Source organism: Rhipicephalus microplus, chromosome 4 (assembly GCF_043290135.1).
Source record: "Rhipicephalus microplus isolate Deutch F79 chromosome 4, USDA_Rmic, whole genome shotgun sequence".
Taxonomy (NCBI): domain Eukaryota; kingdom Metazoa; phylum Arthropoda; class Arachnida; order Ixodida; family Ixodidae; genus Rhipicephalus; species Rhipicephalus microplus.
Window position 1 is genome coordinate 55491501 of NC_134703.1, and position 25106 is coordinate 55516606.

Sequence of the window (25106 nt, forward strand, 5' to 3'; positions counted from 1 at the left end):
AGTCATGAATCTTTTTTGCACGATTTTCCAGTTCCTAAAAAATCCAGAAAATAGAGCATTCACTGCGCCCAACCATCCATCGCCTCAATAGTGACAATTGGCCCAGTTTGGCATGGCTTGGCTCTAGTTGTGTCTTACACAGGTGCACCGCAATGTCATCTTCAACGGGAGAACCTCAAGTAGTTTCGTTTCTGTAAGTTGGAGCACACCCTTTGGTGCAGGTTGGGCACAGACACGCCGAACTGCCCCGCCACAGTGGTCTAGTGGCTAAGGTACTCGGCTGCTGACCCGCAGGTCGCGGGATCAAATCCCCAGTGCGGCAGCAGCATTTCCGATGGAGGCGGAAATGTTGCAGGCCCATGTGCTCAGATTTGGGTGCACGTTAAAGAACCCCAGGTGGTCGAAATTCTCTGAGCCCTCCACTACATCGTCTCTCATAATCATATGGTGATTTTGGGGCGTTAAAACCCCCATGTCAATCAAGACACGCCAAGCTTCGAGGAAATGTAGCAGTGTGTAGCAGCCAGGACAACTCAGCGCAGCTTGGCACAATGGGCGCAGCGGTAGCATCACTGGTCTGCACCCGCTGGTTATCAGCACTCAGACCTTGGGACGAAAACCACCACGGGACAACTCTTTATACTTGTAATTGAGCAGCATGACGTACTTTTAAAGCGTTGTCGGGCACTGCAGCCATGCACATCGCAACTGAGATTGCAGCTCGAAGTCGTGGCTAGGCCTAACTTTGCTCCGATATTTTCGGGCAAGGCCATTGCGTTAGTGCACATGCAAAAGCGACGAGTCCGTAATGTGCTTCGTCGAAAGCAACGAATTGCATCGCCCGGTGGCTCCTCAAAATCGCGGATGGGCATATTGCGCATCAACGGCAATCCCACTGGCCAAGCTCGGTACGCAGCGACCGCTCGGAGAAGCAACTAGCAATTTCAAGCGTCATCGCCCCAAAATGCAAAGCCAAGCATGCTGCGTGTCGATATTTTAGGGGTAAAGCTCCTTTTTGTCTAACCTTGTCCTGCTTCAGGCATAACCGGCACTACAAGACAAATAGACAGACAGACAAACCGACAGACGGACGGATGGACAGACGGATGCACGGATGAACGGATGGATGGACAGACGGACGCACAGATGAAGAAACGGATGGAAGCATGGACGGGTGTACAGATGCACGGACAAACGCATGTGCAGACAAACGGACAAATACACAGAAAGACAGACGTTTTGCCCCACTTATCGTCATTCACTCTGTAGATAAGCTGCGATTTTTTTTTATCGCATAGTTAGGCATAACCGACCATTAACCGACCGCAGATCGGCGGCCTTCATTCTTAAATCAGTACAACTTTCTGTGGCACGCTGTTCCTGTCCTGAAAGTATGCCGATGCTTGAGTCTGACGTTATCGAATTTGGGATGGTGTCCGCGGTAGAAAAGTATTTTTTTTTATCGTATAGTTAGGCATAATCGACCATTAACCGACCGCAGATTAGCGGCCTTCATTCTCGAATCAGTACAACTTTCCGTGGCACGCTGTTCCAGTCCTGAAAGTATGCCGATGCTTGAGTCTGACGTTATCGAATTTGGGATGGTGTCCGCGGTAGAAAAGTCCCCTGTAAAAGAGTTCTGACCACCTCACATTTCAGTCAATTATATCCGTATGTCCGTTGTACTAGAATCTGCAGTAAACGAAGCTCAATCAATGGAACAAATAAGGGGTCAACATAATGTCGATTGGTATGTTGTATTCGAAAGTCTGTTGTGAGCAGATCCGTTGTAACGAGGTTATACTGTAAATGTTTTTGGTACTTATGATGGCCAGGTCAGGATGAAATTTTACCCGCATATTCTTTAACATGTGAAGAGTGCAGTTGTTTCCTTCAAAACCCGGTATCGCTTATACAATCATTCTGAACTTCAAGTAAGCAATCAGTATGGGCTGAGCATTTTAAGACTTCTTGCAGCACAATTTATCTCATTCATTAAGATGTCATGTATACTTGCTTGTTATGTATTTCCATTCTACAGTTAATTTGGAGACACATTAGCTATTAATGGCTCATAACTATGAAAGTCTAGTGGCAGAATATGTAGAATCTATAGCTTTTTTTGGACACAATTATTCATAGTGCAAAACAAGAACTATGCAACTTACTATAAACCTGATTATATATTTGAAATCAGCGTAAAGACCTGTGTAAACATTGAAAATTTCATTGCCCTAGGCTACAGATGAAAGCAATTCTTTTCTCGAATAGCACGTCCCCTTAAGTCTCCACTATGCGATAACTGCTCTTTCTGCAAATCAGCCGAGGGCCCACTACGCGTCCCTAAGACAAGACGTAAACATATCTTTGAGTGCTTTGTAAAACGTGGGTCTTTACAACACCCGCTCTACGTGCAATTCGCATGTTCCGACAATCGGCACGATTCAAAGCTTCTGCCACGCAAGATTACGTAGGCTGAGGAGACTTCTTCGACCATATGACATTTATATTGAGTTTTTTTTTTTTTTTTCGAATCGGTTTACAATAATGATGTGGCTTTGTGATAGAACACCTTCTTGCCACTCAGACAGCCTGGGTTCAACTGCAACTCGGACCTCATTTTTTTTATTATTCTATTTGCACTCTTCCCGATTTTTTCCCGTCACAGACGAGACGACGATTTTTCACTCGCAACCAACGACACACACGCCGTAACATCTGCGAAACAAGCTCTTTAACGCTACCGTGTTAAAAGCGACCTACGTCTAACATGAACATAGAGCTTGGAAACTGCTTTGCTGTAGTAGTGTAGTAGTCACCCACATCTACGTGGACAGGTACTTAACAATCCTTAGCAATTATCTTCCAATTTTCAAATGTGCAGTAATTCAGGGAGAACGGTCTTTCAGACATAAGCTCTGTAAAAAATGGGGATTCCTGCTCGGTCAATACACAGATCTAATGGGTAACTGTGTAGGCTGCAAAAGCTGCTACCAGTTGAAGCGTTCAGTAATAGGCTATGTTCTAGGGCTTAACAGGACTACAGATTTTTTGTGAATCTTGTGCCCTAGGCAATTTAGTCCCTTCTTAGTATGAGTGCCATCAATGAGTTAATTTTTGTACAGCTAAGACCATAAATATTTTTTTTTGTAGCAAGTGCAAGAATGGATTGGCCCCCATGCCTTACTGCCAAAACTTTTTCTATTACGTACTTGCAAGTTGCTCGGGGTGACAATCATACCCCAGCAAGTGAGAAAAGTTACAGAGCCTACAACGGCAGCTCTGAGCACCGTCTCAGCACAAAAAAAAAAAAGATGTTAAAATAGACTTACCTCATCTGCATGCCCTTAGACCAGTGACACATGTCTTTGCGTAGAAGCAGGTTGTTCAAGGCACCAGCACAAATGAAGTAGAACAGCTGTAGAAAACAAAAAAGTGTAGCACCACATGTTACAAGGTACCAGGAAGTGCAAGCTTAAAGATAGACTGACAACCAACTTTTATGCTGCATGTTTTCTTTAGTGCAATAAAAATCCTACCGGTCAGTGTATGATCATGGAGTCCAAACACTGAAAACACCGTGAAACATTAATCCGAATTTTTTCATTTGCAGTGCCAACGAAGTCATACATGCCACACTTGCTGCAAACAGTGAGAGGCGAGAGCGACAGTAGTTCATGTTTGCATGCTGGCCCAAAGTGTGAAGATAGCAAATAAACCCTGAAAATGCTCACAGAAATGATCGCACGCAAGAAAAGTCTCACAAAATATACATAATAGCAATATTATAGTATCAAATTTGTTGCCAGGGTTTTCTTTTGTGTTCAGTTAATGCCCAAGCTTAACACAAGAGTTTTTCTTGCATCTTAAATTTTCAAAACTAAGAATTACAACTGTCCTTTCTCTGCTGTTCCTGCATGAACTTTTGCACCACCAGCTCTACGATATCAAGGAACAATACAACGGAAATGAAATACCGTATTTGCTCACATAATAAGCGTACATTATTATAGAAAATCCGGCGCCAAGTTTGGGGTGCACCTATTACGTGGGGTGAAATTTCCGAAAACTTCATTTCTAATGGAAGCACGGACCAGTGAGCATGTAAATGCCGAAGACACGACTATCCACACTACAGCTGAAACAACCTTCTTGATATGCCACACTACTGCAGAGCGTGCTGTCCATGCAGTCTCGTGTGTCCAAGAATGGAGACATGCAATGCGGTCTGCTTACAAGCATTCAAATTTCACAAAATTGACATTGAAAAACCTGTGTTGCCAACCAAATGGATGCAAAAAAAAAAGAACTATGAAAAGAAAGCGCCATCACAGAAATTTGCTAATTACGTTTTGGGCCACCTAGATCTATGAATTTTCACGGACGAAATTTTATACGCTGAACGATACCGATCGTTCGCTTTTGCGGGCTCACACCCCATATCCAAGACATTGTAATTGAATCGCGAACCACCATTCGAGTGTTACAAGTACCACCCAAGTACCTTTCCCTTCAAGTAGAGCCCCCGAAAAAAGTTGCGCTGATTCCGCACAAAACTGCAACTTCGATCGCCCGTGACCGCGCCATTAAAAAGCACGAATAGACCTAACCTACAATTCGGCATGCTGCAGGAAGTTTGTACAAGACAACATGAAGATTGGACCTTTGGAAGTCGAAAAGATTGCACTCAAGCACTGATCAAAGAGCAGCGCACGCAATATGATGTTTACGCTCGTGGTCAGGAAAACAACGACAACAGAAGTCTGCTGAGCTTGTGCCAGTCCGTGCACGCAGTGGCAGCAATGGTGAAAGCTCGCATCAGAAAGTCTTAAGTTTTTAAACAAGGTAGCAAGCGCGATAACGATGACGCTTTTGCCGGCTAGAAACTCAATGCACACTTGATGAGGACGCGATCACGTGTTTCTGAATGCCGAATGTGCGCGACCGGCTAGCGGCTGGTGCAAAGGTTTCTCCGACACCCCGACAACCGCCCTTCTTCCACACTCTGAGCTCGCGAAGCTGGTGCAGCAATGCGGCAGTCTTTCTTTCTTCTCTTTTTCCTCACTTCAGTTAGTGCAAGAGGGTGCCAAATTGCAACTGTGCAAGCACGATACAGAACTACTGATAACGGTTAAGTTCATGGTGTGCCTACTATGCACGGGAATAAACAAACTAGATTTTTGGCTACCAAACTGGGGGTGCGCCTATTATGTGAGTAAATACGGTCATATTACACAATTTGCACAAACTTGACATTTAACTTTATGCAGCCTTTTAAGAAAAAGAATAGAACTTCCACAAACCTGCTTGAAAACTTGAGTTATAAGCTCCGGGTCAACACCGTGAATCAGCAGCACCTTGTAGAAAGTGTTCAACTGCACAGAAAATGTCACAAAGGCAATATAGTAATACAAAAGCTTGAGTCAAAAAGTTCAAAAGCTATATTCTTGAGAAATTGGTATATTTAATTAAATATCACCCAACTATACATATTTGCACTTGCCAACCAAAGTTGATGTCTTCACAGGAGTATAATTGATTGTTTACACTGATCTACAAAACCTTGTATAATGTCTATTAATGTTTGGCAGCTATAGCACCGTTTGACATAGATGTCCCCTTGTTGATGCCTAGTGGCACATCTCCATTCCAAAGACTAATGCCGTAGATAATGATTAAACCCTTTAGGTTGCTGAAGTAGTTTACACTTGGATGCAGCATATCCTAAATGCTGCGAAAAGCTGGAATCAACAAATACACAGCACTGATACTCAATATGCACTCATTCAAAGCATCATCATTTGAGGAGAGAAACGCCAAAATGTGCACTGGAGTCTCCAGTACGACTGTCACCGCCAACTGTGCTCATGCATATGCCACACAGCGCTTCATGAACGCAAAGGCTAGAGTTCGTAGCTTGAGACGTGAATGTGATAAGGCATTCTACTTTCTGCTGGCATTTATTCAATCAATCAAAAGGTGAAACTACCTAAGTGCTCATGGTTGGCACTTGTTAGTGTCACTATGCAGAACTTCAATTCATGAATTTCAGACAGTGACACTGCCCCCCCCCCCCCCCCCCACCCACCAACTAAGATCACCGCAAAAGGTAGAAGGTGCGATAGATATAAGGAGCGTTTGTGAGGCCTCATGCATGCGTCTATTTTAAACAGTGGAGAAAGGGACCGGCACCTATTGCAGCGGACTGAGAGATCGTAGGTTCAACTCGTAGGTTATTAAAATCTAATAATCAAACTTTTCTTATCGTTTTTTTTTTGTCAACTGCATTCACTGACATGATGAAAATATGTGATTGAATTTTTGGTCGACCATGGCATAAAGCACTTTCGTGTTAAAAATATTACGGGAGCTCACCTCTTTGAGCAGAACGTCAAGGGCATGTTGGGGATCCACAGGAGACTCCAGGTCGCGCGCCAAGCTGGATGCTCGGCTCCTCATTCCGCATGGCTTGTTTCCCGAGATCCCCGCAATTGCCTCATGCTCGAGCACTGCTGGAACTGTGGAAAAATATAAACAAGCGTGTGCTAATGAAAATATCAGTAAAAGTGCAAAATACCTGTCTCCAGGCAGGCATGAACAGGTTCAACAGACTCACTAAGCGTCGAAAACAAGTGATGAGCTTGGGAAGAAATTCCAGTACAGTGGCTCAGATCCAACCTAAAATCCGTGCGGTTGCTACCATAATATCTTACTATTCTGTTAAATAATTCTGCTAGTGAACTAAGTTTTTATTACGAACTGGTAAACCACACACTGGAGGAACTTATTTTCGGTTGAAACGTAATAGAAACAGAAGGTTCAACCATTCCCTACTATACTTTCTTATAAGCCACACAATAATAGAGAAAGTTTGGAGCTAATGTTGGAATGTTTGTTGCACATGAATTTTGGTGTGCAAGGCAGCTTTACCGCAATGCAAGAAGGGTGGCTTCCCAAAGGGTACTATTTTCCCTGCAGGTTATAGTTGGGAGTGCAAGTTGTGCGCGAAAAAATGTGACACCTAGTGTTGCACATGTTTTCTTAGTATCACGTGGTTATGACTACATCACTTCTATTTCCTGTCATAAAAGCGGCCTCTGCTAGCTTAACATAGATATGAAGGCATAACATGCAATGGTATGTTATGTTGATGCTACATTCTGGATTTTATTGTCAATGTATGCTATTCGTAATGCACATCTCGAGTACTATTTTACCATCTGGGACTTATCAATAAACACAGCCAATACAGTAGAGATCCAATCAGCCCCACTTTCTGTGAAAAATTATTGCATAAATCTGACTGAACTACTTTCATTAGATTTCAAAAGTACCTTATTATACCATCAGATTTCATCTTGAAAATAATTAAAGGTAATGTGCACAATAATAATCAAGTAGTCCCAACCATGTAGTATTTACAAGAAGTGTTCAAATGAAAAGGTACAAAATGCAGCATGCCATCAACGAAGTAGATGTCTATACCACTATGGGAAATTGTAGTGTGACATCTATGAATGCGATTGGGGTCTCTGCCGTGGATTGGAGCAAGCGGAGGTGTCCGCATATGCAAGAGAGAGAGAGAGAGAGAGCAAAGGTTCTTATATAAAGAGCGCCGTCCAATTTTCGCAGCAGTGCGTCTGTGGATAGGACCCGATTTTCAACAGCCAAAGGTGTTAAACCAGCCACCATTCATCGCTCGAGATTTTCATGTGTCTGGTCTCCTGAAGAAGACATCTGAAAGAGAGAGCTTCAACTCTGACAACAAACTCAACGATGCCGTGAAGATTTGGGTCTCATCACAGCCACCGGAATTACGTGAAGAAGCAGTCTTTAGGTTCGTTCATCACTGCGATTGTTATGATCAGCCACATAATGTATACTTCGAATAATGTCTTCGTTTATACCCACAGTGTTTTGTACCTTTTCAATTGAATACCCGTTATAGCAGTAAGCTTGTAACAGCAGAAAGCTTATGTACCCAAATGTGTAAAAGAGTAAACTTTCAACTTCTGTTAGATGGGAGGAAGCATCAAGGAGACATGACAAAACAGGTACGACATACCAATCAAAGGCTGAACTTTCTCCTCCATGCTTTTGATGACAGCCTGGTAGATCCACACTGCTATGTCGCTCATCACCTGCCTGTACTGTGACAGGTCGAAGTTTCTCAAGCATTGCTCGTTCTGCTTGGGAGTGTTTTCAACTTGGAATTGCTGTGAAATAAAAAGAATGCAGTGAAAACAATATTTGCGTGACTGCTCTACAAACAAAACACCTATTGATTGTAAATTCATGGATTATTTTGGATAAGCAATTCAGACACCAAAGGGAAATCTTGATTATGGTTGGATTTCACGAACCTTCGTCTACCTGGGAAACACTGAAGTGAATGCTTGGGCATGTTGGCAAAACATCTCGAAAGGTGTTGTACCAACACGAGGTTTGAGATGTTCCGGAAAAGACATTACATACTCTTATGTGAAAGTTGAAAGGATACATACAGCTGGAAGCAGCGATGACACTATGGGCGCAAGAGGGGTTAAAATTTCCGATGCAGTAGACTCTCAGTAAATGAAAATTTGTTAAACGAAATTGCTGCTTAAATAGAACAAGTGCTTCTTACAAGATTGGTTTCGTTATTGTAATCTGCACACACAATAATCTCTCATTAAATGGAACTCTTCTTAAATGGAACATAATTTCCTGGTTCCTACAGGTTCCGTTTAATGAGAGCCTGCTGTAGCCACCAGCTACATGGCTTCATGAGCACACTGTCTTGAGCTACAGAATTTCCATTCAGTTCAATTTCGCACGTTACATAATTTCAACTAATCTTGCGTGCCATGTCACAGCAGTGAAGGAAAGGCTACAGTGCTGGATGCCCTTCCTTCTCTCCTTGCAGATGCACCCCTTGGCAAGAATTTCTGCAAACGCCCTTGAATGCGATGTACATTTGAAGACTTTCACTGGAGCATAAAACTACAGCATAGAAGAGCTGTCTGCCGAGGCACTAATGTGTAAAACAATATCCAGAAGACTACAGACTTGCTTTGATTTGATCAGTGAATAAATAAATAAATAAACAAAAGGAAGAAAGAATATTTCTTTACTGCTGAGCAAACATGCCTAGCAGAGAATTTAGTTGTGCAACTCGGCTGTGAGACTATTAGCTATGCCTTTTACAACAAAGACAGGACAATCTGCTTGAGCTGACGCATTTTTAAGTCTGTTACTCATGTGCAAGATAGCTCGAAAGACTAGAAAAAACAGGAAAGGGTGTTAACTTCAACTTGTGCTGAAACTGATACTCCTTTCTGCACTGACATTGTTTTCTCTCTCCCAACTTAACCGTGCGTGTGCGTGCACCTAATTATGATTCAAGAACTTGATCTCACAGAAATACTCATGACGAGTGCTACATAAATTTGCGCAGATAAAAACCCACGGACATGAAAGCAATAATCTGTTGGAGCCTAAGAAAACAATTACTATGAACATCGAAAAATAGCTCTTGCATAGAAGAAGAAACTATGCAAAAGGAAGGGAAATGGTGGTAACAAAGGGAAATACAAACCTTCTCTCCACTGTACTGTTTTAAGTTGTGCATAAATCGGCAGGTGTTTGCAAGCCACATGACAGTGTAGTCTGTATCCTCGTGCCGTTTCTGCAAAGTGAAAAAAAAAAAAACAGTTGCTTCACCAAGGATCAAGCACAGCAGAAATTATTTGTATTGGTCAACTATGTTCCATTAAGACTATGCAACAACTATGCAACAACTATGTCAACTATGCAACAATAAAAGTGGGCAAGCACTTGATAAAATGCAAGATGACAATATGATTAGCCATGATTAAAACCATGAAATCAAAAACAAATGGACTTTAGGCATAGGAGTAAACAAGCTTTCTACGCTGCTTTCACCTTGATCACTTTTCTGATTCCAAAGACAATGTTGTTCAGCAGGCTCTTGACTTTCTCGTCATCGTTGATGTAATCCGTGTGACGGATGCACATGAACAAAATGTAAGCAGGAAGGCCAGGTAACAGTGTAACTGCCAGCTTGGGCTTGAGGTCTGAGGAGAGACAAAAAGAAGTCAGAGAGGTACATAGTGTAACTTTCAAAAAATGCCCGACATGTCATACAAGGCTCTCGCTGTTACCTATGATGAGATTCTTGATAATGATGTTCTCGTCCTCGGCCTTATACTCGAACATTCCGAGGTACTCGGCATCTTTGTGCATGATCTCTGGCATGTTTTTACCGTGCTCCTCCGCTGCCTCAACTCTGACATCTGTCTGGTCGATAACTGCACAAAACATTCAAACTTGTGTTGCAAAATGGGAGATAACTCGCACAAAAATAGGAGGTAACTTGCGCAAATAACGAAGTATTGGGTCTGAATTTTGAAGCCAATATTGTGCCAAAGGGCTCATCGCTGTCACATAATCACTTCTCTCTTTTCAAAGTGTTCTTTATTTGCAAGTGTCTGAAGCATGCACAAAACTGAAGTTCCCAGCTGTCATAGTGCTCTATTCTTCCTGTACCTCGAGTTTCAATTTCTAATTTTGTAACACTGCAAGCTAGAACAAGCATCTGCATAATGTAAATGGCTTTATTGTGTATTAATGAACCCAAAAAGCCTGCAGCTGAATTTCACACAGCCTGTTTGAGATAACCAACATGGACCGACATCTAAGAGGGACTGTCTAGTATAAACATACATCTCTGTGCCAGAACCTCACCGTAGCCCTCTATTTCCGGTGAGATGAAAATTTTGAGATGCTTCTCAACATACACAATGACACAAGAGCAGGGCTGGTCATTGTGGTTTAGGGAAGTTGGATGCACGAGAAATTCCACCAATGAAATTTCACACATGGTTATAATGCCCAGCGTTTTATGATAAAGAACATAGGCACAAGAAGTGAATGCATTACATATGGTCAAACATTTCTGTAGCATAGCGTTACATCATCAATTTTCTCTGACCAGTCTGTATAGACAATAAGTGTGCATGGGACTTTTTAAACATTATACCATAAAAAAAGGCAAAACCAAGCAAGTCAAGGACATAGTGAACAATGGTTCTAATATTTCACTAAATTTTTTTCAGATGTCCATGCTAGAAATGCGTCACTGACTACGGAGTCTAGTCTACCAGGGAAACTTCCTATACACGTCACCATATGTACTCAACATTCAACTTTTAGAACAGTTTGATAATAAAATTATCTTCACTTATGCCAGCATTACCGCAATACAAATGGCTTCATAAATGGCAATATTTGCACAATGATGTTGCACAAGTCGACTAACGTTGAAATGCAATTCTTGCATAACTTACGCCCACCATCCTTCATCTTCTTCGCATAAATCTTCAGCTGCCGCTTGTACTTCTTCAACTGCTCGCCCAACCCGTCTATTTTTTCTCTCAAATCCTGAAAAACACAAAAGATCGAACAGTAGCATTTCACAAACTCTTGAACAAGACACCCGGGAACAAACTGCAGAGAGTAAAAAAAACTGGAACATCCATGCATAACGTACCACATTCTCTCCTGTCAGGCGATTGATCTCATGTTGTAGAATCGCATCTGTCTGAGCTTGGGGAGATTTCTTGAGGTTCTGCAGTTGCAAAGAGAATTAGGACAAAAAAGATGAGATGCACAGAAAATTTATTTCATCAAATCAAGAAGTTGGTGATGCATCTAAACTGACTTGCTGCAATTTTGCACCGACCTAAGAGATTTCATATGCAATTCAATGGTAAATGCTATCTGCCAACTCAAAAACATGATTAGACCTAATGCACAGGCTCAGCATGACACGTGTTATACAATTTAGTTACAGCACAGCAATTTCAATGTCAACATTATCCCGTAGTTTTACGAGCACAAGGTGAAATCCTGGGCCTGGAAGTGGCTCTGCTTAACACCACCAGAGCTAGATCTTGTAAATATTGCACTTAAATGCAAAAGAATGTGGAAGCAGCAAGGGAAATACACATATAATGCAAAAAATGTGGTTTCCGCTCCCAGAAGAAACCACTTGGTCTTTGGACAAATTATGCATCTATCTCCTCATACACTATTACAGCAAAAATATTTGCTGTTTTCATGAATTCTGAGATGAAGATGTCGCATTGCATGCTAGGCTATCATGCTGGGCTGCGACGGCAGCACTGCATTCTAGATTTTCATACGACATCGTGCGTTAGACACAGGCTCTTTGTCACAAGTGCCAGCTAAATGGTGCAGATTAAACTGGCACCACCTTTTCCAATGGACTGCTAAAAAGCCATGAGAAAACCTCTTTCAATGTTCCCCATGTATTATCTACCTCCGTGTCCTGAATGAGAAATATTTTGCGCAATTTTTTCAGGGTTGACTTTTGTCAGTTCTAAAAAAAATGTGATGTTGGTAAGATATCCATTTTAGGCTATGTAGTGCCGATCACCTAGAGTGCGATTCAACTATTACTTTGGTCAAACGGGCAATGACTTCAAACTCTCCATGCAGACCGCGCACGGGGCCTGCAGCGCGAGCACTCACTCACCTGGCTGAGAAGTTTCTGCTGGCGATCGTTGTCATCCTGAAGTTTCCTGATCTCGTCCCTAAACTCATGCTCCATGGTGTGCATGCGCACTTTCTCAGTCTGCAGCTCAGCCTCAAGTTGTCTGCGCACAAACACACAGGGGCAGGTTGCAGCCATCGGCAAGCCAGCGCACAAAGGCGGCCCCGAGAGACGAGCATGAGACAGAGACAGGGCCGAGAGAAGAAGAAGAAGAGCAGGCACATAGAGCACGTGGACAGACCTGATGAGCTTCTTCTGCGTCTCGAAGGCCATCAGGAGCTCCCCGTCCTCGTTGACCAGATCCAGATTGCCACGATATGAATCAAGGGCCACCACTGACTTCAGGTCCTCGTTCTGGTTGGCCAGCACTGCCCGCAGCTGTAGGCACTCCTCACGCCGTCGCTCCAGCTCGTCTTGGATCGACTCGTAGTGGGCTACGAGTGCCAGGGACAAAGCACGAGATCACGTCTAATGGCTGTGTGTTTTAAACGCGGGTCACAATTGCGACCCTCATCTCAAACAAGTACAGCGCACATGAAGTAATGTGAGCTTCTACATTTAGTGTTCCCAGGACGTAATTATGTTTTTTGTTAGGCACTTGGACCAGAAGAACCACTAAATCTGAAGTGCATCAAATGGTGAGCACTACAGACACAAGTATTTATTGACAAATGTTTTTGGCTGTTAGAAAATTTTAATTAACATACTCTGCTCATCAAAGTCCCAAAATTGTGGAACTGTAGATGATGTCTGTAGAGATGTCCTTCTTATCTCAGCAAGATATGATAAAGCATTCACATAAGCTGTCTGCAGCCTCAATCAATCAAATTCACAGTATTGATAAGTACTGTACAACAGACTACCTGAAACCCAATTCCACTACACTAACTGGCGAGTTTATTTAGAGGTTCTGTAGTCATCTACTAGACCTACAGCAAGTGCTCCAACGACTGCCACACAGCCAAAATAAACAAGGTGCACCTAGCTCACCCATCAAGTCTTTCTCTCGACTCGACTTGTCTTCGTTGGCCAGTGTTTTCACCATCTTCTTAACGTCCTCCTTCAGCTTGGCATTCTCCATCTCCAGCTCATGAAGCTGAAGTAAAGTGCAACAGATAAGATCAGCACAAGGCTTGCTGAAAGGCTCTGAAGTGTGCTGCAGAATTTATAACTTGAATAAAAGTGTTTCCAAACACTGCTTAATCCCTGATGATTATTTTTATTTGTAATGGTCAACTTTTGCATCAGATTTACAAAGCCACTCGGCCATCACAGTGGATGATTGAACACTTGGGTTTCCTGCGCCTTGTGTGTTACGCCCGCTTTTCTCGTGTCTGTGTCTTCTATACGCAATGTTATACCCACTAATTCTTCAAAATTCTTACATCCAAAACATATTTGCAACATATCGTTTCTTTTGCACATGTTGTCGTGCACATATGAGTCACCTTATCAAACACTCAGCTTTCTTATTTTAATGTATACACAAAACCAATAGCCAACACGTTGGATGAAAAAACGTGCAGATGGAATTCACGGAATCCCGGCACCTCAATATTTTAGACAGAAAGTAAAAAAAAAAACTTCAGCAGCATACATTGTTCCCATAATGCAGCTTTAGTCGTGCGCAAATGGTCAGTGTATTTCCTCTACAAAAGTACTTTATCAAGAAATTTAAACATGTACAAACTCTGAAAAAAAGGTAATCTTGCAAGTTCCCTCACATTCCAAGTATGCATGGCGGACTGCCAGTGGAACATACAACATAAAAAAATATGAAGTCCTTTTCTATGTCAGTGTGAATGTACAAAGGGCATAAAATTAGGTTTCAGTTCTAGATACAACTACCAGACAGTTTTAGCCTGCACTGAGAAGCATGCACCAGAGGCAAAACCATCAGACGTACCCGCATCAGCTCTTTGCCGCTTGCTTCCCTGGCCTGAGACTGCTCTTCCCTGGCCTCCATGGCTTCCATCTTCTTCTCCAGACGTGCTCGCTCTTGTTCAACTTCATTCAGCCTCTGCTGAAGCTTCAGAACTACCGACACGTCAGGAAGAGGGGCTTGCTGCTGCTGACAAAAAAAACACACAAAAGAGCATGGCTCTAGTAACTCAGCTCGCACTGCAATAACTCGGCGTAAAAGTGACGCACCGAGCATCTTGCAGAGCCAGTAAACTACACTGCCAAGAGTTCACACTTAATGAGGAGATGCTACTCGAAAAGCTATTTTAAAATTGCATTATTTTTTGCTTTTACTTGCTTTTACAAGTTTTAGTCTATTTTATGACAAAAAAATCTTTGAAGCACAATGTCGCTATTAAAATCTATAAAGAGCTGATTGTCTAGAGTTCCCTGAATATTGTCAATTGGCTTATTGTCATTGCATTTCGTAGAAGGAGTTTGCAAAAACCACAGGCTCAAAATAACCACGAGTACCAAGCTCTCATAATGAAAGAAATCATTTTAGAAAGTATATGTTTGCCACACAGATGAACTTTCATTTTTACGTTTAAAACGAGTTTTTCTCAAAATGCAATTGTGGGCAACTTTTTGAGATTTGACATGTTTTTGGCATTTCTGATGACCAGATATGAATGAAATTTTTCCCAAGTGTTCCTAACATATAACTAGTGCAATTATCTTCTATAAAAACTTGTCAAGTAATCAGTTTGAACCTAAAGTAAGCAATTACTAGTATAGGCTGAGCATCTTAAGACTTCTCACATTACAATTTTTCTTGTTCATTAAGTGTCCTACACATAGTACTTAATTTAATAGTTTTTTGTATTCTACAGTTAATGTGGTGCATTGTCAGCTATTAATGGTTCATAACCATAAAAGTTCAGTGGCAGAAAAAATGTGCCCAATGAGTTTTGTTTTGCACCGTGACTGTGTAAAATATAACTTACTATAAATATGACTGTATATTTGACAGCTGCCTAAACACCTACATATATTGTAAATATTTCATTGCCCCAAGCTATACAGTAAATTTTTTTCCCGAGTAGCATCTTCACTGAGCTAAAAAAAAAAACCATGATGATGAATGAAGGAAGTGAACACAACATGGGCAGGCTCTCAACTGAATTTTTATTCAGAAGTATAAAAAGTACACTACGAAAGCCACACGTGACAGGTACAACAAAAAGAACATTTCTGGTTTTTGATTTGACGACTTCGATTATTTGACACAGAAGCCATTACACACATGTTTAGGACAAAAACTACAAATGTTTTTTGTTTGTTGCACCTGTTACATGGACTGATGACTTTCATAGTTTACTTTTATGAGTCTACGAATAAAAATTCAGTTGAGAGTCAGCACATGTTGTGTGCACTGCTTTCGTGTTGTTATTTTCATGAGCAGTGCACAGTCTTGAGTATGAATACATACCAACTAGCTCAGTTTTCCATTCTAAGACAAGGCCAAGGAATTTGCCAAATCAACACTAATGCAGATATGAAACATTCTTTTAGAGCCTATGCTGCTACATGCACTCTGCAGAAGCGAGAAGCTCCTTGGAGTGTGATGTGCTATTACTTTGAACCTGCAAGAGAATGCCATTAGGAATCATCTGTGTTACACCAATGTAACAGCCATACCTTTCCTAGCATTTGTGCCACGAGACTTGAACGAACCCTCTTGTTGATGAGAGAGTAAGATATATAGCTGCATGAATTGTTTAAATCAAATAATGCGGTTGTGTGCCGATTCGGATAAGTGTAACGAAACATATCAAGTGGCATTTCACAGTTAAAGTTGTACGGATAACTGAAGCAGTAATTCTGCTGGGAGTGAGTACTCCCGTTGACAACTGTTATTCAAATGATGCGCATACCACAAATTCATGCATGGCTTCTGCTAGTGCAAATCTAACTCGAGTAAAAGCGAAACAAAAAAAGTCTGAACGGCTGAACGAAACGCTCAGTGGTTTATCGATTCACCATACATATTGCCTCTTCGTATAAGAGCTGTCCGAGATAAAATCAGCACAGCAATATGTGGAAGTTAAATGTCACATTCATCAAAGATCGCACTTACCCTCATCCCTCAAAGTGCCCTACACACTGCATTTCGTTAATCTTCTTGCATTCATGCACAACCTGAAGCTCTTACTTATCCATGACCAAGTACATACTTTGTGCATTAGTGAAGACCTATGATATTCAAAGGAAAAGGACTACACGACAAGGAAGGGTGCCGGTATTCAGGTGCTGAACTCCCTTGTTCTGCTGTCTTTCTTTCAATCTATGAATCTATTTTGGAAAGCCACCAAATATCACAAATCAAGCAAGCCCAGCCTTCTTCCACAAGTATCTACAACAAATTTGCAAAGTATTGCCACCATCCACAGGTTGCGGCTTCAGATCCCACCAACAAAAAGGGTGATTTTTTGTCCATTTTCATTCCTTTCAATTTAGGTCAAAATCTCTTCACTACAGCCAAAGAAACAACAAATTATGTCCTCATGATTAATGTGTGGGGTTCAACGTCCCAAAACCACCATATGATTATGAGAGACGCCGTAGTGGAGGGCTCCGGAAATTTCGACCACCTGGGGTTCTTTAACGTGCACCCAAATCTGAGCACACGGGCCTACAACATTTCCGCCTCCATCGGAAATGCAGCCGCCGCAGCCGGGATTTGAACCCGCAACCTGCGGGTCAGCAGCCGAGTACCTTAGCCACTAGACCACCACGGCGGGGCACAAATTATGTCCTCCATGCTTTAGTTGTCCGTATGGGTTTTTTAAAACGTTTGATCATGAATTCCCCTGTTTCCACCGGATCTCAATTGCAAGCAATAGGAACAGATGAGTCAAGTCTGAGACGCCTTCACAAAAACTCCACAGGTGCTGTCACTGAAACATATAACTAATGGTGTTCTGAGATGCCTTCACAAAAACTCGTACATTAAGAAAAAGTGAATGATAGTGTGCAAAGCAGTAAGATCGTTTGAAGTTCCCGTAAATCGCCCGCGACATTGACCACTCCCACATGTAAATGAGTGACAAAGCGGTGTACAGTTATATGCAAGGTTTATCGGTCATAAATGATATGTTGTGTTGAGTTGTGCATTTCATTTTGCCTTCATTACGTATTGCTGCTTTGTGGTATCGAATCTAGCCTGAAGTTGGCTATGACAAGAACTGTGCACATTCCCATGGTGGTCGTCGGTTGTTTCCTGTCATACAAAATGCATCATAGAGCATATTGAGACGTCATATACTGTACAAGCCAGTCGTTGTGCGTGATCATCATCGTCATGTTCATCGTCATCATCATCATCACGGCTACGGCATATGCCAACACCACCAACGGACAAAAGTGACCTTAAAAATCTTCGCCCCTAACATTTTTCTTGTATATTAAATTATAAGGTCCACTGCCAAAACAATTACCTCACTTTGGAGCACTGTACCATTTTTTGCATTCTGTCTTTATTAATATGCAGCTATTATGGCTGGCATTCTACCCTGCGACCATCTCTTCTGCAATGCCACAGCAACTGACACACCGAAGCTAGTATTACTGCTGATGGCATAAAAAAAGGATTGAAGACAGGCACTCACAGCGCCCGCGTTCTTTTCAGCAGGTGTTCCTGTAGGCTGCCACGCAATAGAGCTCAGCTTTCCATGAACAGCATCTTGGTCTTTGCCAGACCTCACCGACCCGTAGCCAACATCCTAGAACAAGAAAAAACGAGATGTTGTGCTGTCACAATCACAAACATAATGTGTCACAACATGAACTCTGGACTAGTAGCCATATTCCGTGTTGCATACAAGACCACATTTGCAGTGTAGCACTTTTCACAACATCAGCTGCAGTGTTGCAGAATACACAAAGCTAAGACACTTCCTGTTCTACCAATTTTTCATCTGTTTCCACTGACTGCAATAACACCACTGTCTGCAATAACAGAGTAGGAAGCAGTGGCACCATTTACTATACATTAGACTCTCATCTGTTCAATAAAACTGCAGCTTCAATGGAACAAATGCTTCTTACAAGATTGGTTTCCTTCTTGCATTGTGCGCTTCTGTTCATCTCGCAGTAAACAAAACTCCTGTTAAACGGAACACATTTTACTGCTTCCTTCAGGTTACATTTAATGAATGTCTACTGTAGTTCAGTACTGCGCTCAATGTTACGCACAATACCAAAGTAAAACTTGCAAAAAGTGAGCTATTGAAAACACAAATCCCCCACCTTGTCACGCGGCCTGGATTGTAGCTTACTTGACATTCACCGCAGCAGCAGGGCCTCTGCTTTGTGATCTTTAACTACCACCATCTTCTAGTAAGTATGGCTTCATGCTACACCTGCCAATTTCCCAATTTCAAAACAGCACCTTTTTTTTCCGAATAGGTGTCCCTTGGCACCTATTCTGTAAAATCTAACCATCGGCCATTTGTCTGCTCCACCTTAGCCCACTTGACCTACACTTTTTCTTATACGTACAGTAAAACTTGTTAACTCGATTTCCGTCAACTTGGAAAATTGAATATGCAACTTGTTCTCTGTCCCATCTAGCACGTGTATTTCTTAATAGCACTAAGCACTCGTTAATCCAATCAGTCATATTCGGCCGCAACCTAGTTAATTCGAATGATCCTCTGAGCATGGCAAGCACAATGCAACAAATATGCGAGACTCAAAGGAGCAAAACTGCATGCTTGAATAACTGAAATGGTTGCGGGCGTTACAACCACGGCTTGTTTGCTTTTAGATTTTACTTGGCACATGCGAACTGTACTGCTCATTTTTCCACCAAATAAATTATCGTCACATGCTCGTAATGGTGTTGGCGGTATGGATGGGTTCAGAGCACGTTTCTGCTTAAAATACCCGAATTTTGAGCCATGGTCACATTGATTGATTTGCGGGGTTTAACGTCCCAAAACCACCATACGATTATGAAAGACGCCGTAGTGGAGGGCTCCGGAAGTTTCGACCACTTGGGGTTCTTTAACATGCACCCAAATTTGAGCACACAGGCCTACATTTCCGCCTCCATCGGAAATGCAGCCGCTGCAGCCGGGATTCGATACCGCGACCTGCGGGTCAGCAGCCGAGTACCTTAGCCACTAGACCACCGTCATGGTGACATTGTGAATGAAGCCACGAATGACTGAAATTGAAGCTCCTACACTGCTCTTATGGGACATAAGTAGTGAATTTACATATTCATAAAAAAAATAAAAATACTTTGATACATTAAACACTTGCTGAATATTTGATACTTACAAAAAATAGGAATTCGGTTAATTCTGACGTTTTTTTTTTCCGATCTCAAAAATACAAATCAATGACATTTTACTGTAATCACAACTAATATTTGACATTAGTTTGGACACCAAGCTTTTGTAGGGACACCGCAGCTGGACACCACGCTTCGGTCTTTTCATGTCAGGTTCGTCAATTTTCATTCCGCTCCAGCTGCTTAGCCCCTTCTCAAGCTTACGGCAATGTTCCACACACGCTGTAATGGCAACAGGTGGTGCTGACCGACTCTCCCAAGTTTAAATGCACATATATACCCTATAAAGAAGACAGAGGGATGACCGTCACTGTAGCTCAGTGGTAGAGCATCGAACCAGATATTCGAAAGTCGCAGGTTCGAATCCTGGCGGTGGCAAGTCTTCTTTTCGTCTACTTTTCTTTCTTCACATTTAAATCACAGATACTTCTTATAAACAGCCCCTATACTGCATGGCATTATTGTCTGTTAATTCTCATTAATACTAGGTCTGCTCAAGTTTCACAAAACAAGGCCTTGCAATACTTCTACAAATAATCGTTAAACAGCCTCACTGTCGGGGTATATTACTTCACGAAATGATTACTGCAAACATTTTTAAAGTACGCTAAGCAAGAGTGGATTTACGAAGATCCAGGTTTGTTGCACGTTTTAAGCACTTTCTCCCTCCTTCCAGTTGCAGATGCTGTAAGCTCCACAGGAGGGGGAAGGGAGATGACAAGAGAATAAAGAAGCTGCATTTGTAGGTCGCTGCGTGTCATCACCTTAAGCACTTCTTTTTTGCGCGTGCAGGGGCTCGTGTGCCCACAGCACGGGCATGCCATGACACACCACAGCAGGCGCAGCAACTATGCAGCTCACGATGTCCAAACACGACAATGGCAGTGTCTTTTTTATATGCAACGCAGTTGATTTTGATAAAAATAAATATTGGGGTTAAATGTCCTAGAACTATGAGAAATTCCATAGTAGAATGCTTCGAAAATTTCAACCATCTAGGTGCTTAACTCCTCGATGCAAGCACATGGTCCAGCAGTTGATTTTCAGTACAGCATCCTTTTTCAACACAAAAGCAAAAGAATCCTAACTGACCTTAAACTAAATTTGAAGTAAATTTTCTGCTATGTTCTGCACTATAATGCTTGGCTCGCGCGAATGTTCGCACAAGCCTCAACTAACGATCAGCATTTTGTGACTCCGCTGAAGACTTGTTGCAGGGCCTCCGTAACGTATGAAAAAGTCAAGATCAGTGTTACTGAAGTTTTACTATTCCTTGTTAAAAGAGTTGAAAGAGTAGACTTGAAGCTGACCTCGTCAGGCACGTCGGAGGCATCATCGCGTGTCCCATCGGCATTGTCACTGCGCACAGAGGCCATGCTGAGGTTGGATGGTGTACGCTGGTGTGACAGGCCCCGGATGCGGCTGTTCTCCTGAGCAAGGTTCTCACACCGCTGCTCTAGCCGATCACGCTCCTTCACCAGCCGCTGGTAGGCCGATCGCTCCTCGTCGAACTCTGCCAGCAGACGCTGACGCTCGCTCTCTAGCTTCTGGCGCAGTAACTCTGCAAGGTGCAGAAAATTTTTTACACAATGCACCAAAACTAAAGTCGCCCTGCAGAGCAAATTTATTGCCTATAAACCTTAAAAATAAACAGTATGAAGTACTGGTACATCTGTGCACAGCTGTTTGCTTTATTCAGACACTTGTGTGACTCAACAAACAAGATTATTTTTGTGTAATGGCTAGTGCTTCAAGTACGTGAAACAGCTTGGGAGTGTAAGAGTTAAAAAGAACAAAAAGTTACAAAACAAGTTGAACATTTAGATTGAATAGTAAACATTCATCCTACTTAAGCAACGATAGAAGCATTACTTAGAAAACAACAATCTAAAAATTATTAAGAAGGAACAAAAGGAGTGCTCACCCTGGGCACTTTCTTGGTTTAGCTGGATTGCCTTGACCATTTCCTCCAAATCATGCTGAAGCCTGCTCTTTTCCTTTTCTGAAGCTTCAATTTTCTGAAAGGGAAAGGATTTTTCAGAGAAAACGGGGCACAGCTAAAGTCTTTGCAAAGGCGTCCCTGATAACCATACGGTGGTTCTGGGAGGTGTGACCCCCCATATCAATCAATCACTCTCTTTGCAAAGGTCTTTCATATAGATATAACACATACAATGGGAGCGCCTGCTCACAAACGGACTGAATATCTATGTACAAACTTCAAAGGCATGAAAACATTAGGGAGAGATAGATGGTATGAGCAGACAGTATAACTGGGAGTGAGTACCTATGAGGTCAGATAGGTAAGAGTACTAAAAGGATTCAGTGTCAGTTAGTGCCAGTAGAAATGTAACTGAATTCAATAGATTTGAGGCACTGTTTATAAAATTTGTTTTATTGAAATTTGACTTTTTATGCAAAATTTAGACGCAGAAATATTACTTCTTATGCCCAAGGGGCTGCAAAAAATGTGCAAAAAAATATGGACAGTTAAAGAGAATTTTAATTTACACTGTACTTGAGAGGAAATGCAGGATCATTTCTTGTGTTTACAAAGAAAATTCACAGCATGATTGAGTTTTTGATGCTGATTTCGAAAATCTAATCACTTTTCCCCTAAACAAACAATAAAATTAATTACCTATTATTTGCTGGAATAATGACACAAAAAATTTGTATTTGAGAGCTACTATTGGCACATGCCTGTATACTAATGAACATAAGCCACACAACGATAGGAGTGCTTTTTTGATTTGATGATCTTTAGCAAGGTTTGTCGCACCTTCCATTGAAGTGTTGCAGACGCACCCACTTTATGCTCTAATTTCTGGCAAAAATAAAATTTTTGAAGATGTCAATCAAAAATTGACACCTACCATTGTGTACAATAAAGATACAGCTACATGTCACAACAAAATGGCAGTCCTAGCTGCTCTAAAGGCGGAGATATCTTTTAGACAAGTTTGCAACTGCAGCAAAATTTTAATCTTGAGAAATCATGCAAAAACAAAACAAGTCCATTTTGGGCAAATAGTAGAATGGAAAAGTTGTTTACAATAATTTGCAAATTCAGCTTTCTCAGTAGGCACCAGGCATGTAGTCCTTCTGTTTTGCGTCACATAAATGATGTTTTTTTCAATGCCCGCGGCATGTTTTCCCAGAGGCACGCTTGCGAGCTCATGCGGTCGATCTGCGGCGGTCTTTTTCTGCCATGCGTTTTTTTTTGCTGAGTGTCCAGGATTGACGTGCAGCTCCTTCAGGATTGCTGCTGAGGCTGCTTCATTTCTAGCATTGAATTTCAACACAGCCTCAGCCACAACAGCTTGGACAGAAAACAGTGACGCATGGCACTCTTTAGCCGAGTGCGCCCAAACAATGGAATGGAGGCTCTTGTTGCTGTTCTGAGTTTTCCCCCGCTGGCACCGTTCAAGAAGTCTCTCATCCGACAAGCATTCGTAGATGGGCAAAAGGGCCTTGCAGACATGAGGTGGCAAGTTGTAGCAATGCTTGGGAATGGAATTGCCTTTTGCTGTGGCTGCATTTTGGCGGCACCAAGAATCTTTGCCTTTTGGGCACAAACTGTGCTAAGACAATTTGTCTTTAGAGGTGACATGGTGATAGGTTGCCGTGACAGCTCTTTGCATGGCTTTCATGTCACCTTTATTGTTCTCCAGCGCCCAGCCATAATAGGAAGTGAGCTAGGTAACCAGGTCGCCAATGAGTTTTCCCCGGCCACCAAGGCTCTCAGTTCCAGCCCCCTTTTGCTTAGCAATGAGGTTTCGCAATGCTGTGCCCATTCGCTTTTCCACATGGCTGACACAGTCTTCCTTGTTGATTGGAATACAGCCATACACTTCGGCTTCCTGTAGCGCAAGGAAGGTGGGCCCGCCGCGATGGTCTAGTGGCTAAGATACTCGGCTGCTGACCCGCAGGTCGTGGGATTAAATCCCAGCTGCGGCGGCTGCGTTTTCGATGGACAATAAAATGTTGTAGGTCCGTGTGCTCAGATTAGGGTGCACGTTAAATAACCCCAGGTGGTCAAAATTTCCGGAGTCCTCCACTATGGCGTCTCTCATAATCATATGGTGGTTTTGGGACGTTAAACCTTACATATCAATCAATCAAGGAAGGTGTGGCTGTCACCGTCTAAACGTATTGTAGTATACCTGAGATTTGTGTTTTTCCAGTGATCTCTGAAAAAGCATCAGTCCAGCTTCCACTTCCATTTCTTCAGATTTATTTGTTGGGAGTTCTTTTGGCAGATAGGGCTTTTTTCCCACAGCTGGTACTTTAGCTCCCCTTCTTTCGGTGCCCGTTCGCATCCAGCACGAAAATTACTTAGTACCACATAGTCTAGGACTTAACCCGTGAAAAGTTCTATAACAACGCCAACACAGATATGGAATGAGTGTCCGCGCGTCATCCATGAACCATTGTAAGAAACGGTGGGTCATCAGTTTGTTGTAAAGATTGCGAACAGCGAGCGCGCTTTCTGATATATATTTATCAGCAGCTGCAGTCGCGGCGGGCGTCATCTTCGACTTGTGCATGCCATGTTTTGGTATGCATACCGCGGGAAGACACATTCACTGCTGCGAAAATGTCGTTCAATGCAGTCTGCTGATTTCCAATGCTTTTCATAGCATGCACAGCAAGTATGTTCACGACAAAGGAGTTGCACGATTTTCCGTCGTTCATGCACGGCGAACTCCATACGGGCGCGTTATCACCGCAGATCTCGCACAACATAACATTTTCTATGGCAAGGCCATATTCGCGCCTATCTACGTGCACTAAAACATCGCCGCCACACCCTTCGCACTTCACGTTCGACTGCATAGTGTTTAGAGCGTCGAGGCTCCCTAAAGCGAAGCGCGTATCCATCACATGTAAGCGAGCCGCAGCGTCGTCCGTAGCAGTGTCGTTTGCACAAGCGAGCAGATCTGATTTTCGCTTGGTAGCCAGCATTGATGCAACGTTCCGTAGCTTTTATTCAGCATCTTTTTTATTAATCAATAATTCAGCGGGTTTCAACATGACGGTGTCGGGCCGAAACGTCGTTCAAACGTCGTTGCTGTCAGAGCCGCTTTTACACGCTAGGCTTAACCAGCACTCGATGTTTTCGGCAGCTTCTTCGTGGCCACTCGGCACTGGAGGCGAGTCATCTTCTAAAGGTGATCGGCGTTTCTTTTAAAAGTTGTAAACCTTCCGTTTCTTCGTAGGTCCGTCGAATTGGTGCTTTATAGTGAACTTCTGCATAGACTT

General features: G+C 42.4%; 1 protein-coding gene across 3 annotated transcripts in view; it reads right to left on the reverse strand.

Annotated features, from left to right (window-relative positions):
• The window catches only part of didum (dilute class unconventional myosin), a 56912-nt gene that overhangs the window by 6095 nt on the left and 25711 nt on the right, over window positions 1-25106 (reverse strand). For 2 of the 3 annotated variants that reach the window (XM_075892775.1, XM_037422899.2), the window contains 16 exons: window positions 21766-21859; window positions 21152-21402; window positions 18151-18264; window positions 14484-14648; window positions 13568-13673; window positions 12819-13011; window positions 12560-12680; window positions 11552-11629; window positions 11349-11442; window positions 10164-10310; window positions 9925-10076; window positions 9578-9667; window positions 8066-8216; window positions 6376-6518; window positions 5304-5375; window positions 3333-3418 (listed from right to left, as the gene is read on the reverse strand). In XM_075892775.1, coding sequence (XP_075748890.1) covers window positions 3333-3418; window positions 5304-5375; window positions 6376-6518; window positions 8066-8216; window positions 9578-9667; window positions 9925-10076; window positions 10164-10310; window positions 11349-11442; window positions 11552-11629; window positions 12560-12680; window positions 12819-13011; window positions 13568-13673; window positions 14484-14648; window positions 18151-18264; window positions 21152-21402; window positions 21766-21859 — 2057 coding nt within the window. The remainder of the gene's footprint in view (window positions 1-3332; window positions 3419-5303; window positions 5376-6375; window positions 6519-8065; window positions 8217-9577; window positions 9668-9924; window positions 10077-10163; window positions 10311-11348; window positions 11443-11551; window positions 11630-12559; window positions 12681-12818; window positions 13012-13567; window positions 13674-14483; window positions 14649-18150; window positions 18265-21151; window positions 21403-21765; window positions 21860-25106) is intronic. The other variant, XM_075892776.1, reaches the window with a different exon arrangement.